Raw genomic sequence first — 16,358 nt, forward strand, 5'->3', positions numbered from 1 at the left:
GTTTCATATTTCTCTCGCAGTTGTCTGCACGACATGTTAGTGAAGTGAGACTGAGTAAACTGAGGTTTGGCCAAAAAAGCAAATTTTGATGTGGCAACAAGATAAATATGTAGGTTTTACTCAAAATTCCGCACTTGTCACTCTTCTGTGATAGTTACGTATGGTTAACAAACCAAGGGAAAATAAATCACAGAATTTTCGGCAGAATTCCTTCTAGGTGCGAACCAAAGATGATGTGACAGATATTTTTGGTCACCATGCAAATGTGGGTGTGGAGGGGCCCTGCCTAATATCTATCAAAAATGAGCATAGGCTTCAGTTCAGAATGGCACTTCCCCCTCCACTACTTGGCATTTCCCTTACAGTGCTCTGAGCAAACCCCCATCACTGTCACTCTCCCCACGCTTCCCCAGCCAACAGCGTATCTAGTGAACATAGAATTTTGCATGCACTGTACTGATGCACTTGCATCAGGTGTAAGGGGCATTCTATAAGTAATGCAACATTTTTCCTTTATGAAAGCAGGTTGATTTTATTGAGGATTTCAATGCATATTATTCCCCACTCTTTCGTCTACAGAAGCCCCCCGTTTTTTATTACATAATCTCTGTTCAGTGTGGCAGCCTTATATCACCTTACAGGGAGTGCCTGTGTGCTTGCATGGTGCCACTGTACTGGTAGACAATGGAGCTGATGTCTTCGTGCATCAATAATCTCCCAATCTTTCGTGTTCTTTCATCGGCCCAAACAGATGGAAGGCATAAATTGAGATGTGCTGTAGGGTGGTTGAAGAACAACAGTCCATTGAATTTTTGTGAGCTTTGCTCAGGTGTACAGGCCTTGCATTGCCCTAGAGAAGTCTGTTTGCGTTCTTGTGGTAATGAACGTGCTGAAGCCATTTCTTCAATTTCATGAGGGTAGCACAGAACACTTCGGAGTTCATTGTTGTGCTGTCAGGGTGGACATCAAACAGAATAACCCTTCAGAGTCCCAGAAGCCTGTCACCGTAACTTCACCTGCTGAAGGTGCAGCTTTGAACTTTCTCAGGGGAGAGGTGGTGTTGTGCTGCTCCGCAGATTGCTGTTTAGTTTCCAGTTCAAAACGATGAACCCATGTTTCATTGCCTATGATGACATTCAACAAAAATTATCATGATCTGCCTCGTAACACATAAGCAATTTCACATAGATTGTCCTGTGTTACTCTTTATGGTCTTCTATTAGATGGCGAGGGACCTGTGGGTACACACCTTTACTTCCTTAACCGGTAGACGAGTAACTGCACTACTAACAGATGTCCAATTGAGCATTGAGGTGTTTGTGATCTGTTGATCACCTCAAGTGTGTGTGTCCACATGTTCCACCATAGCAGGAATCACAGCTGTATAAGGCCAGCCAGCATGTGGGAGATTGGATAGGTTTAGACCTTATTCCAATGAGGAGACATCTCACCCAGTGACTCACCATGACATTACACAGGCGGCTATGAATAGCTGTGATGCTCTAGTTTTCCAACAGAAGACTTGATGACAGCTTTCTGCTTGTAATGCACCTATGTCAGAGATGCCGTTTTGAAGGTTACATAAATGCTGCTACCTGTTGGAACTTCGTGAAACTTGTTGGAGTTGAAGCAGGAATATTTATCCCACAACAAACTCCACATTTTTGTCAAACACAATTGGCTGAGAAAAAAGTGATTCAGTACTTATTGTACACCCCTCATATATTGACGTGGAAATTTCCACACATTTTTGAAGCATCGGGTTCTCTTTGCCCTCTAATTACTAGCAGCACCAACCTTATTGTTCCACTATTAGTTGCAACATAATAGAACAGTTAACCTCTCTTTATGAAATGTTCTGCCATGGTATTTTTCTCCTCTGATCTTGAGTTGTTCAGGCAGAAAGTGAAATAAATAAGCCCGTTTAATCTGCATTAAAAAAAAAAAATTTCCGTGATTGATAGAGTATTTTTCCATGACTGAACAAGTCAATGTTCACAATTGCTGCACCACCTTGAACACATTTACATTGTCTGTTTTTCAACCTACCAATCTAACCATCGAATACCTTGAAATCCACACATTCCATATTTTGTGTCAAATGTATTGCTTTTGCATGAACCATGGTACTGTCAGTTGAAATGTTCAAAACATGAGCTTGTTTCATCCACTAAGTAGCATCTTTTCCAGTTCTGGAAACTGACCATCACATTCTCGTTTTCATGTGACATTTGCTGTTTCCACACATGTAGCTTCAGTTATTTTTCATTCGCTCACCTCTGTATTTAATATTGGAGGAATATTCATGTTTTGTGCAGTATTAACAAGCTTCATCTATGAATTTTTGTGCACTCCCTGAATAGTGTTCCACTTTCTTCATTTGTAAGCTATCCCACTGTCTTTATCAATGACAAATGGATAAACTGTTTAAAACTCACACAAAATCAGACTAAAAAAATGAAATTACAAGTGGAGTCAGTCAAATGTTAAAATGAACAAAGAAGTGTTTGAATTAAGTTATTTAGTTTGCTTGACTGCTATTGAAGTTGTTGGAGCTACTACCAATCTATAGGCATTACTTCCGCCATCATTTCTACCATAGCAAACGATCCATGTGACTCGCAAAGTTGCCAGTTTCCAGCACTGAATAGCAGTGTCTTCCTGCATATTTCTGCACCATGTGCCCGTGAATGTCCTCCTCCCACCACTCTCGCAACTCTCAGCAGCAAAAGTTGCAGCAACCAAACAGTACAAATACCACCAAATTTGAATGCTCTAAGCAGGGAGGGAGAGTGCATAAACAAGTTGGTTTAAAGTGTGTTTAATGCAGTTGTGACTGGCAGATACAAAAATGGATAAACTGTGGAAAAATTGAGTAATTAGGGACATAATAACGAGATTCCAATGTAGGTGTCAGCATATACAAATACTCTCATAGCTTTCTATATGTTATTACAGTTGGTGATAATGTCCGTGTAATAGCATCATAATAGCTTTTCACAATATTTCACACATCTTTGTGGCAGATAATTTTTGCCAAGTTTTCCTAGTATTTCTGCCAAAAATGGATTCTGTTTACGTTGTGGCAGCTGTTACATTAATGCCAAGAATGTCTCTATTTCCATTGTACCATCTCCTCTTAGAAGTTCAAGCACTTGAGACATAGGATTATAGTGAGTAATCACAATAACAGTTATTATGTAAGGATATTCAGTGTGTACCATAACATGTGAAATCCATGTTTTTGCTATCTCTTTGTAGATGCATTGGTTGCCATGGAAAGAGCTATGAAACGTGATAACATTGAGACCAATGACAGACAGCTAGCATGTGCACATATTATGTCCCCAGAGGGTCAGGATTACCTCAAAGCTATGGCTGCAGCTGCAAATTTTGCATGGGTTAACAGGAGCTCAATGACATTTCTCAGTCGGCAGGTAATTTATTAAATTATTGTAGAGATGAAGTTGATGAAAAATTCTAATTAGAATATAAACATTGGTCTGAGGAAAGTGAAAATAATATAAATCAGAAGTTGAACCAAAACAGCCATCATGGAATCATTTGAAAAATAACTGATATTTTGACTGTGTATGTCTTAGTGGATTATTGTGGTAGTGATCCTGGTAACAAACAAAAAGCTAAACTTATCATACAATTTGTGTGTGGCACTTTTATTCCAGGCTTTTGCTAAACAATTCCGGATGACACCTGATGACCTAGATATGCATGTAATTTATGATGTTTCCCACAACATTGCTAAAGTTGAGGAACATTATATTGATGGTAAACAGAAGACACTGTTGGTACACAGGAAGGTAAGAATAATAGCTATTGACTGACAGTGTAACAATTTTAAGTGATTAAAATTGTAAATATGTGCTATGTAGTTAATTGTATGTTAATTTACTCCATAAGAATTCATTCTTCCTTTGTTTCAGTTGCATTTCTTTTGTAAATCATGATGCTTCATAAGTGCATTGAAGTTTTTACAGTGTGATTCAAAGAATGTTGGTTCAACAAGTTAAACAGTGCCAGACATATTTTGTGTTATTCATACTTTTGATTTGTTTTACTATCAGAATTGTAAGGTGCAGGCACTAATTTCAGAATTACTGAGGAAAATTTCATTTAAGTTTGAGGGTACTAAATAATTCTTGTGGGAAGGAGGATTCTCCAGTACAAGAGTTCTGGGGTATGAGAATTGCATTCTGAATGACAAGTTTAGACTTTATGTACAAAGGTTTGATTGATGCCTGTTTAAAGTTCTTTGATTTAAATGAGGAAAAAGCAGATTACTTACCAAAAAGTGATTCCTGGCAAGTAAAATTAGAGCTATTTTAGAGGTTGTGGCAAGTTTCAGTTCAGAACATTTAGCAACATGCAGTGTATTAAAAATGCAAGGCTCCATCCAGTGGGATTGTGTGTAGATTATTATTTAGTCTACTCTTACCTATAACCAGAATGATTAAACAAAGTGCCAATCACATTTAAGGATTTAAATGTTACCATTAGTACCTATATAGATTATTTTGATGAGTATGAGCATTCTTGAAAATGTACTAAATTTATCAAATATTCCTGAACATCTTTGTACTGAGAATTATGGACCTTGGAGCTTATCTATAGGTACATTTATTCCAGAACTTCAGTGATCCATTATTTGATTACTGACAATATAATGTAATTAGATAGATAAAAAACTACTCACAGAGTGGTGGTGGGTTTTATTTATGCAAGCCTTAGGGTCCAGTGGCTCTTTCTAGCACAAGGGTTGGAGGGGAAAGAAGAGGGGTGAAGGAAGAGGACTAGAGAGGTATTGGAAAAGAGGCAGAATGTGGAAAAGTACCCAAAACACTGGGTCAGAGAAGACTTACTGGGCAGGATGAGTCTTTTCTGCTCACCCCATCTGGTAAGTCTTCCGTAACCTGTGGTTCTGGGTGACTTACCTTTACAGGTTTCCTAAACCTCTCCAGTACTTGGGAATCGACATTCTAACTTCCCCTTCAACCTTTCTGCCAGGAGCCATTGGCTCTGAAAGCTTGCATATGTGAAACCTTTCTTTTCTATGTGTGTTCTCCTGCTAATAGTTGGTGAGTAGAGTTATGTTGAATTATATTGTTTGGTGACTGTACCTTTTTTTAATAATTTATCGAGTGTAAACTTTCTTCGCTATCACTTGCAGATAACAGCACAGTTTCCCCTCCTTTTCTCTTAAGTTGTGGTTTGTTTCGTTATATACCTCATAGTGATATGAACTCTGTGCGAAAGGCAGTTAATTCCATGTAGTTACTGTGGTATAAACTTTTTCAGTGATTAACATTGAGAGGATTATCAAGTAATACCATTTGTTGCATGTTGTATACTCCGCAACAAAAGTAGTTGGGACATATTAGCGATAGTCACTAGTTGATATGCATACTGTAATTAAAATGAATTATGGTGTATCATAATGTATATATTGCAACAGTGCTGGCATCAAAACGTAAGTTTCAAGTTGGCACAGAAAATGATTGGTGTGTACATTCATTTGTGACTGACATATTTAAAACTGTTAATCCTCAAGTGGGCGCGCTAATGTATAAAGTGCGCCAACCACAGATAACATTCGAGGTGGCCGAGTGGTTCTAGGCGCTACAGTCTGGAACCACACGACTGCTACGGTCGCAGGTTCGAATCCTGCCTCGGGCATGGATGTGTGTGATGTCCTTAGGTTAGTTAGGTTTAAATAGTTCTAAGTTCTAGGGGACTGATGGCCTCAGAAGTCAAGTCCCATAGTGCTCAGAGCCATTTGAACACACAGCATTGTCTTGTACTATTACATTGGTGTTTTACAGCTGCAACAGAGTATCTGTTCCTTCTTTATTGCTTCAGATAACACAGTTATAAACTGTGTTGTCATATGTCCAAGTGAGCATCAGTAATATAAAATAAACAGTAAGCTAAGTGAGAAAAATTTACAATCCATGAAAAAGTGCCCCAGATATGGAGTTAGCTGCACAATACCACAACAATGCAGTTGTCTAAGAGGTAGTTAGTAATGAAATAAGCTGTTGGCTGGGATGTGTTGCAACTGCACTGTTCAATGATTCAGGTGGATCATTAGTATGAGGTGACACTTGTACATGGCAACAAAGTGATATAATCAAATTTTATTTCATTATTATTTAATTAAACAGTGCTTTAACTAATCTAATGAAAGTTTATTTTACTATTGCTTAATTAATCAGAGATTAAACTGTGATTCCTACCACACATGTTCACCTTCATAACATAAAGACACATTCTACACACGTGTACTTAATATGCCATATGCCCACTTTTTATGGAAGATGGTGCAGCTGCTCAAGGGTTAAAGGCCACTGGCAAGGAACATGCAGTCAGAATTAAAACTGTAGTAGGTCGACATTACTTTTATCATATAACAGGTTTGGATAATTGCATAAGGACACTGTGTAGAAAGTAGTGGTATGGGTGCCGGAATGCCAACAGATACTTGAAATAGAAAACTTAGGGTACTGAAGGTTATTTGGGAGACTAGGAACATAAAAGGCACAAAGACTTTGTACTCCTTGGAATGAAATCAAACTGATTAGTATTAATGTTACTTACACTGATTGGACAAATTCTGCAGAAAACTTTTTAGAGATATGCAAAATATGAAATGACTTGTTCCTGTCAATAACATACACATTAAAAATCTGTGCTTCTATGAAGGAGATGCTTATTTCAAAAACTGGATTCATTTAATAGCAGTGTTTGCTGCTCTAATGACAATGAATGTCAATTAATAATTTGCAAGTAAATAAAGTTTCATTAGAAATGTCTCTGTATCCTAAGGAGAACCTGATTTTTCACTCTTCTCCCATCACATCCTGAAAGTCCTTTGTGGATGCAGCATTTCTTGATGTTCGTAAAGTGTTCATGTCAGTTCCAATCCAAGGGTGTCAAACAGAATTTGTGACGGGTTTAAGGATTTCTTGGTACAGAGGTCACTTACCTTGGATGTTGTGTACTAGAAACATTCGGATGTAGTGTGAGGTGTATCCCAGGAAAGTGAATTGGATCCTTTGCTGCCAGTATAGTGTATTTATTACCTGTCAGTTAATACTATTAGAAACTAGAAACCTTTTGCTATTATAAGTACTAACAGAAAAAATGGCACTAATACTCAAACTTTGACAGGTTAAAGTAATCATTGTTCAGGTGGCTCTATAAAGAAAAATGGGGATATAAAAAGTGCTCAGATCATTAGGATTTCACTTTCATGGTCCTTAAGTGGAATATAAAATTGAGAAAGCATAAGTTTTTCTGAAATTCTAGTTATCTAATTTATCACACAGTATCTGACAAGAACATTTTCTTTCAAAGATTTCTATTTATGTTCCCTTAATATCTCTAGTGTACTTCCATACAATCTGTACTGACATGTTAGATCCTAGCAGTGCACCTCTTGAACCAATCTGTGTATACTGCCATGTCTGCTTGGTAAGGACTCAAAGGACTGAAATATTGGGACACAACTTAAGAAATGGTTCACTTTACAACTTTGTGTAAAGTTTCCATTGCAGGTGCCCCACTATCACAGAATCTTAGCAACAAACAGTTGACTTCTGTACAGTCAACATAATTTGTTCTTACCCCCTTCTTTTTGCTTTGTGGTATTACCCCTAGTTAGTTACACAATGTGGTAGGGCATGAATTCTACTTTGAGCAAAATAGCACCGCGCAAAAAGTTTGTCGGCCCCAGGGGGCAACTCTTCGACCTACCCCATCTGGTCAGGTTGCACCACAAATTTCTTTTCCTCTCACTTCTGTTAAGTACCACCTCATTAGTTACATGATCTGCCCATCTAATCGTCGTCATTCTTCTGCAGCTTCACATTTCAAAAGCTACTAGGGCTCATCTAAATTGATAACTGTCCATGTTTCACTTCGATATGTGGCTACACTACATACAAATACTTCCAGAAAGGATTTCCTAACACTTAAATCAATATTCAGTGTTAACATATTTCTCTTCTACAGAAACACTTTCCTTGCAATTGCCAGTCTTCATTTCATCTCCTTTCCACTATGGCCATCATCAGTTATTTTGGTGCTCATGTATCAGTAAGTTTGGTGTTCATGTAGCAAAACTAGTCTGCTGCTTAGTCTCATTTCCTAATCTAATTCCTTCAGTGCCACCTGATTTAATTAATCTAAATTCCATTATCATTTTGCTTTTTGTGACAATCATCTTATATCCTCCTTTACAAGACACAGTCCATTCCGTTCAAGTGCTCTGCCAAATCCTGTGCCCTCTCTGAGAGAATTAAAATGGAATCGGAAAACCTCAATTTTTTTCTTCTCCCTGTATGTTAATTCCTACCCAAAGTTTTCTGAGGATTTTTACTGCTTGCTCAGTGTACAGAATGAATAAGATTGACCCCCCCCCCCCCCCCTTACACCCTTTGCGGGTCTGGGGGCTAGAATAGGCCCGAGTTATTGAGATCTTTAGCCCACTTTCTCGTCGTCGCATTGCAGTTCTGCCCATTCTCCATCTCTTGAGCGGGGATACCTTCCTGGGTGCATTTTTCCATTATGCACTATGAAGTGTGTGTTTCTGCATTGACAATGACCATGGATGTCTTTGCACCTGATATCCAGCATGGTAGCCAGTCCATTGTGGTAGGGCTGCCATGTACCCTGTTGGTTGTGACCCCCTGACCACACAGGGATCGCTCTGCCGATGCCTGCGCCATTGACTCCTGACATATGCTAAGGGGTAGACGCCCGTCCCCCTGGGGCATCAGGACTCTTGGCAATGGCCATCCTGCCAGGTGGCCATTACTGTGGCTGGGTGGCGCCTGTGGAGAGAGCCCCTGGTAGGAGTGGGTGGCATCAGGGCGGATGGCACGCATTGAAGCGTAGTCCATCATATCTTGCTGGTGGTGGTGAAACACCAGCTGTCTCAAAGCGAAAAAGAGCTAAATTCCACCCACAGAAATACGACCCCAAATGGTTGTGCTCCCTGGTCACACCATGGGAGGAATGTCAGGCTAAGGTTGCAGCAGATCTTATTTGTCATGATACCTTGTATGTTAGAGAGCTGATAGGGAATCTTTCATGATGATGAATCCTAAGTTTTTTGTTGAGCATTGAGAAGACAAGTTCAGGGAGGTGGAGGGCTTGTCCAAAATGAGATCTGGGTCAGTCTTGATCAGAACAGCGTCTGCCCAGTCCCGGGAGTTACTCAATTGTGACAAGCTGGGGGATGTTTCTGCAACCATCACGCCCCATAAGAGATTAAATATGGTCCAGGGTATCATTTCACAGAGACATTTTTGTATCCCGCATGGAAGGCAGCACATGGGTCTGCTCTTGAAAACTGAAGGGTAGGCCGAATGTAGGAAGCTAGGAGCAGCAGGTGAGGTAGAACACATGGTACTGCAATTAGGTAATGACTCTTTTACTTAACTTTTACAGATGAGCACATAGTTGCAAAGCCGTTCATCCATCAAAGCTAACAGCGTCTAGAAGTTACAAAGATAAAATCTATAGTGGCTCACCCACTATGAAATAGGGACAGTGTTGCTTGGTTGTCTCCTCGGAATCAACTGGGCTGAATATGGAGCGGCGCTCATACAGCTGCACAGCACCGGCTAAGGGGCGCTGTCCTCGGTTTTGGTGTTGTAATGCCAACCTAAGAACTTGCACCTATGCCGTGGCATCATAGCAACCGATACCACAACCTTCTTTTGCAGTACCACGACATTCCACATTGTTAGACCACATTGTTAGACCAAAAACCCTTCATTTACAGTGTGGTCATTACCTGATCTGAATACAATACCTGTCTCAATGTTTATTCCTGTTACTGCACTGACCATACAACCAATAGAAACACACACCACTTCACTGCCAATGACTTGCACCAATGATGGTGGGGGCATCTCCCTCCCTGTTGCTCGTACACCACCTACTTCAGGAGCAACCCCCCCCCCCCCCCTCCCCCTCCCCCCCTCCCCCATTGGGGATGTCCGTCGCCACTTCTAAGCCGGAGAAGTGCAAGTTGTCTTCGGCTTCTCTTGCTAGGAAGGGGTTCCTTGGGTCACTCCCTTCCCAGGTTTCTTCTAGGGGGAGTGACGACACTTGGTAGTGGCTGAAGAGCCCACCAGTGAAGTCCTTCCAGCCAGGGAAACCCAAGGAGCAGCGAGAGAAATCCAAAAAGAAAACCCCTAAGATCAAGGAAATTGCGGTGGCACCCACACCACCACTACCTACATGCTCTGTGGCTGAGAATGGGGGGAGATTTTGGTGTCCACTGAGGACCAAGATCTTGCCAGACTCTGACACAATGGATATAGACTGCCCAGGCAATACATTGGTGGCAGCAGGTGACTGAGGCGTAAACTGCCTCATTGAATGTTCCATGCTTTCCCCGTCTCATGATGTCATCCTCCAGTGGAATTGCGGTGGTTTTTCCACTGCCTGACTGAGCTGTGGCAACTGTTAAGCTTTACACATGCTTTCTGCATTGCTCTCCTGGAAACATGGTTACCAGCAATGCGGACCCCTGCCCAACAGGGCTATAAGGGATATTACAGGTACCGAAGCAATTATAATAGTGTCAGGTGGAGTTTGCATTGATGTCCTAAGCTCGGTTTGTAGTGAACATGTTCCCCTTCAAACCCCTCAAGCTGTGGCTGTCAGAATAAGGACGACGCAAGAAATAACTGTCCAGATGGTGCAGTACCCCTGAGTGTATTAACTGCACTGACGGATCAATTCCCTAAATTTTTCCTGCTTCTGGGAGATTTTAATGCCCATAATCCCTTGTGGGGTGGTACCATGCTTACTGGCCGAGGCAGAGATGTCGAAACTTTACTGTTGCAATTTGACCTGAGCCTCTTAAATACTGGGGCTGCCATACATTTCAGTGTGGCTCATGGTAGTTACTCGGCCATTGATTTATCAATTTGCAGCTCAGGACTTCTCCCATCTATCCACTGGAGAGCACATGACTACCTGTGTTGTAGTGACCCCTTTCCTATCTTCCTTTCACTGCCCTGGTGTCAGGCACGTGGACGCCTACCCAGATGGGCTTTAAACAATGCGGACTGGGGAACTTTTACCTCTGCTGTCACTGCTGAATCTCCCCCACATGGTAACATTGATGTGATGGTTGAGCAGGTGACTAGTACAATTGTTTCTGCAGCAGAAAATGCGATCCCTTGCTCGTTAGGGTGCCTGAGACGCAAGGCAGTCCCTTGGTGGTCGCTGGAAGTTGCTGAAGCAATTAAGGAGCGTCGGCGAGCTCTACAGCGGCATAAGCAGTACCCTTCCCTGGAGCACCTCATAGCCTTTAAACAGTTCTGTGCCTGTTTTTGCTACATTTTCATATAATGGAAGGAGTGTTGGGAGAGATACGTCACCGCCATTGGGTGCCACACGTCACCTTCCCAAGTCTGCGCAAAGATCAGATGTCTTTTTTGGTACCAGGTCCCAACAGCTGTCCCCAGTGTTACCATAAATGGCGAGTTACGTACCAACGCAAACGCGATTGCCGAACACTTGCATCAGAGAATTACCCCCAGCCTTTTGCACACTGACGGTGGCTGGAAGGGAACGTCCTCTCATTCACTACACACTGCAATGAATCCTATAATGCCCCATTTACAGAGTGGGAGCTCCTCAGAGCCCTTGCATATTGCCCAGACACGGTTCCTGGGCCTGATTGCATCCACAGCCAGATGATTCAACATCTCTTCATCTGAATACAAACGACATTTTCATCATCTTCAACCGGCTCTGGTGTGATGGCGTCTTTCCATCGCAATGGCGGAAGAGCACCATCATTCCGGTGCTCAGGCCCAGTAAAAACCCACTTAATGCGGATAGCTATCGGCCCATCAGCCTCACCAGTGTTCTTTGTAAGCTGCTGGAACATATGGTATGTCGGAGGTTGGATTAGGTCCTGGAGTCGTGTGGCTTGCTGGCTCCATGTCAGGGCGGCTTCCACCAGTGTCGCTCTACCACTGATAATCTTGTGTCCATAGTCTGCCATCCAAACAGCCTTTTCCAGACGGCAACACCTGATTGCCATCTTTTTTGACTTATGACACGACTTGGCAACATCATATCCTTGCCACATTGTATGAGTGGGGTCTCCGGGGACCACTCCAGATTTTTATCCAAAACTTCTCGTCGCTCTGTACTTCTGTGTCAAAGTTGGTGACTCCCATAGTTCCATTCATATGCAGGAGAACAGAGTCCTGCAGGGCTCTGTATTGAGTGTCTCTGTTTAGTGGCCATTAACAGTCTAGCACCAGCTGTCAGGTCCTCCATCTCACCTTCTCTGTATGCAGACAACTTTTGCAATACTTTTGTTGCTGAGTGGTGTCTCCAGGGAGCCATCCACAAGGCGCACTCATGGGCTCTAGCCCATGGCTTTCTGGTTCTCAGCCGCAAAGTCATGTGTCATGCACTTCTGTCGGCATTGTACTGTTCGTCCGGAACCCACACTTTACCTTAACAACGATCCACTCACTGTAGTGGAGACATATCAATTCCTAGGACTGGTTTTTGACGCGTGATTGACTTGGCTCCCTTATCTTTGTCAGCTTAAGCAGAAGTGCTGGCAGCACCTCAATGCCCTCCATTACCTGAGAAACACCAATTGGGGTGCAGATTGCTTTAGGCTGCTGCATCTCCACAGAGCCCTTGTCCAATCCGAATTGACTGTGGGAGTGTGATTTGTGGTTGGGCAGTGCCTTCAGCATTACATTTACTTGACCCTGTGCGCCACTGTGGGGGTTCGATTAGCGACAGGAGCTTTTAGGATGAATCCTGTGATGAGCGTACTGGTGGCGGCTGGTGTCCCTCACTGCAGATCAGACGTGTGCAACTGCTCGCCAGTTAGGCAGCACACACAGTTCCCCTGAGCATCCGAATTACTGTCTCCTTTTCCTGCCCACCGCAGTCCATCTCCTGCGTCAGCATCCCAGATTGGGGCTAACGATTACAATTTGCGTGCGGTCCCTTCTCTCCAAACTGTAGTCCTTCCCTTTACCACCTCTACTTGTGGTCCGTCCGTTCACGTACGCCTCCATGGTGTACGCCTCCATGGTGTACGCCTCGGCCGCAGCTTCGTGGACCTTTTGCATGGCCCTAAGGACTCTATTAACCCCACCACTCTCCGATGTCACTTCCTCTTGATTCTTGACGTGTTCCGGGGCTGTGAAGTGGTTTACAAATGGCTCTGAGCACTATGGGACTTAACATCTGAGGTCATCAGTGGAAGTGGTTTACACTGACAGCTCAATGGCTGATCGTCACATAGCCTTTGCATATGTTCATGGAGGAAATATTGAGCAGCGCTCCTTGCCAGTTCACTGCGGTGTTTTCACTGCAAAGCTGGCGGCCATATCTTGTGCTCTTGAGTACATCCGCTCATGCTCTTACAAGTTTTCTCTCGTGTGTACTGACTCAATGAGCAGCCTACAAGCTATCGACCAGTGATACCCTCGCCACCCTCTGGTAGTGTCAATTCAGGAGTCCATCTATGCCCTGTTATATTCATGCCTTTCTGTGATGTTTTTGGGGGCCCTAGGACACATCTGAATCCCTGGCAACGCACTTGCTGACAGCCTGGCCAAGCAAGCGATGCGGAAACCGCTTCTGGAGATAGGCATCTCCGAAGCTGACCTCGGTTCTGTCTTACACCGCAGGCTTTGGGAGACGGAATGGCATAACAGCACACACAACAAACTGTATGTCATTAAGGAGACTATGAATGAGTGGAAGTCTAGCATGCAGGCCTTCTGCCGCAGGGGATCAGTTGTCCTCTGCTGGCTCTGTATTGGCCATATGTGGCTAACGCATGGTTACCTACTCCGTTGCAAGGACCCACCTCTGTGTCACTGTGGCTCCCAAATGACAGTCGTACACCTCTTGCTGGACTGTTCACTTCTAGCCGCTCTGCGGCAGACTTTTAACTTTCCCAGCACCCTGCCTTCAGTGTTGGGCAACAATGCCTCCACAGCAGCTTTAGTTTTGTTTTATCCATGAGAGTGGGTTTTCTATGTAGGTTTTAGCGCATGTCCTTAGTCCCTCTGTGTCCTCCACCCTAGTGCTTTTAGGGTGGAGGTCTTAATGTGTTGCGGAGTGACTGCCTTTGCCTATTTATTCTCTTGGTTGGCCAGCCACTGTAATCTGCTTTCATGTTTTACTCTCTTCTGTTTCTAGCATCCTTCTGTTTTCTCATCCTTTTTTGTTCCTTTTAGTGTTCATTGTCTTCCCTTCATTCTTGTGGCTTTTCCTTTCTTTCCGTTTTGTATGTTTCGCCCATTTTATTCTCATACTTGTGGCATTGTTTTATTAGGAACAAGGGACTGATGACATAGTTTGGTCCCTTCTCCTGCCTTTAAACCAACCAACCAGTTGCAGCCCATTCTTCCTTCCTGGACTGGGTTTTCCTCTGTTTCCCCACTCCTTCCCCTGCCTCAGTGTTCTTTCTTATGTCAGCCTGGCTATGTATCATGTTTCCTATATTCTTTGCACATTTGTTCCCCTTGCCTTTTCTTTTCACCCTTCTGTTTTGATGTTCTTGCCCCTCTTTTGGGACTTGACCTCCACTGCTAAATTTTCTCTTCGTATTGTGAACCATTTGGCAAACTATTTCCCGAGCGTCTGTGACGTACACTCCTCTCCCGTCTTCCTCCCGTCTTCCTCCCGTCTTCCTCCCGTCTTCCTCCCGTCTTCCTCCCGTCTTCCTCCCGTCTTCCTCCCGTCTTCCTCCCGTCTTCCTCCCGTCTTCCTCCCGTCTTCCTCCCGTCTTCCTCCCGTCTTCCTCCCGTCTTCCTCCCGTCTTCCTCCCGTCTTCCTCCCGTCTTCCTCCCGTCTTCCTCCCGTCTTCCTCCCGTCTTCCTCCCGTCTTCCTCCCGTCTTCCTCCCGTCTTCCTCCCGTCTTCCTCCCGTCTTCCTCCCGTCTTCCTCCCGTCTTCCTCCCGTCTTCCTCCCGTCTTCCTCCCGTCTTCCTCCCGTCTTCCTCCCGTCTTCCTCCCGTCTTCCTCCCGTCTTCCTCCCGTCTTCCTCCCGTCTTCCTCCCGTCTTCCTCCCGTCTTCCTCCCGTCTTCCTCCCGTCTTCCTCCCGTCTTCCTCCCGTCTTCCTCCCGTCTTCCTCCCGTCTTCCTCCCGTCTTCCTCCCGTCTTCCTCCCGTCTTCCTCCCGTCTTCCTCCCGTCTTCCTCCCGTCTTCCTCCCGTCTTCCTCCCGTCTTCCTCCCGTCTTCCTCCCGTCTTCCTCCCGTCTTCCTCCCGTCTTCCTCCCGTCTTCCTCCCGTCTTCCTCCCGTCTTCCTCCCGTCTTCCTCCCGTCTTCCTCCCGTCTTCCTCCCGTCTTCCTCCCGTCTTCCTCCCGTCTTCCTCCCGTCTTCCTCCCGTCTTCCTCCCGTCTTCCTCCCGTCTTCCTCCCGTCTTCCTCCCGTCTTCCTCCCGTCTTCCTCCCGTCTTCCTCCCGTCTTCCTCCCGTCTTCCTCCCGTCTTCCTCCCGTCTTCCTCCCGTCTTCCTCCCGTCTTCCTCCCGTCTTCCTCCCGTCTTCCTCCCGTCTTCCTCCCGTCTTCCTCCCGTCTTCCTCCCGTCTTCCTCCCGTCTTCCTCCCGTCTTCCTCCCGTCTTCCTCCCGTCTTCCTCCCGTCTTCCTCCCGTCTTCCTCCCGTCTTCCTCCCGTCTTCCTCCCGTCTTCCTCCCGTCTTCCTCCCGTCTTCCTCCCGTCTTCCTCCCGTCTTCCTCCCGTCTTCCTCCCGTCTTCCTCCCGTCTTCCTCCCGTCTTCCTCCCGTCTTCCTCCCGTCTTCCTCCCGTCTTCCTCCCGTCTTCCTCCCGTCTTCCTCCCGTCTTCCTCCCGTCTTCCTCCCGTCTTCCTCCCGTCTTCCTCCCGTCTTCCTCCCGTCTTCCTCCCGTCTTCCTCCCGTCTTCCTCCCGTCTTCCTCCCGTCTTCCTCCCGTCTTCCTCCCGTCTTCCTCCCGTCTTCCTCCCGTCTTCCTCCCGTCTTCCTCCCGTCTTCCTCCCGTCTTCCTCCCGTCTTCCTCCCGTCTTCCTCCCGTCTTCCTCCCGTCTTCCTCCCGTCTTCCTCCCGTCTTCCTCCCGTCTTCCTCCCGTCTTCCTCCCGTCTTCCTCCCGTCTTCCTCCCGTCTTCCTCCCGTCTTCCTCCCGTCTTCCTCCCGTCTTCCTCCCGTCTTCCTCCCGTCTTCCTCCCGTCTTCCTCCCGTCTTCCTCCCGTCTTCCTCCCGTCTTCCTCCCGTCTTCCTCCCGTCTTCCTCCCGTCTTCCTCCCGTCTTCCTCCCGTCTTCCTCCCGTCTTCCTCCCGTCTTCCTCCCGT

At 45.0% G+C, this 16,358-nt stretch overlaps 1 protein-coding gene across 1 annotated transcript in view; it reads left to right on the forward strand.

Annotated features, from left to right (window-relative positions):
• The window catches only part of LOC126349666 (RNA-splicing ligase RtcB homolog), a 59,773-nt gene that overhangs the window by 23,334 nt on the left and 20,081 nt on the right, over positions 1-16,358 (forward strand). The window contains exons 6-7 of the mRNA XM_050002449.1: positions 3,262-3,437; positions 3,684-3,818. Of these exons, the coding sequence (XP_049858406.1) occupies positions 3,262-3,437; positions 3,684-3,818 (311 nt within the window). The remainder of the gene's footprint in view (positions 1-3,261; positions 3,438-3,683; positions 3,819-16,358) is intronic.

The sequence above is a fragment of the Schistocerca gregaria genome, chromosome 1 (assembly GCF_023897955.1).
Source record: "Schistocerca gregaria isolate iqSchGreg1 chromosome 1, iqSchGreg1.2, whole genome shotgun sequence".
NCBI lineage: Eukaryota > Metazoa > Arthropoda > Insecta > Orthoptera > Acrididae > Schistocerca > Schistocerca gregaria.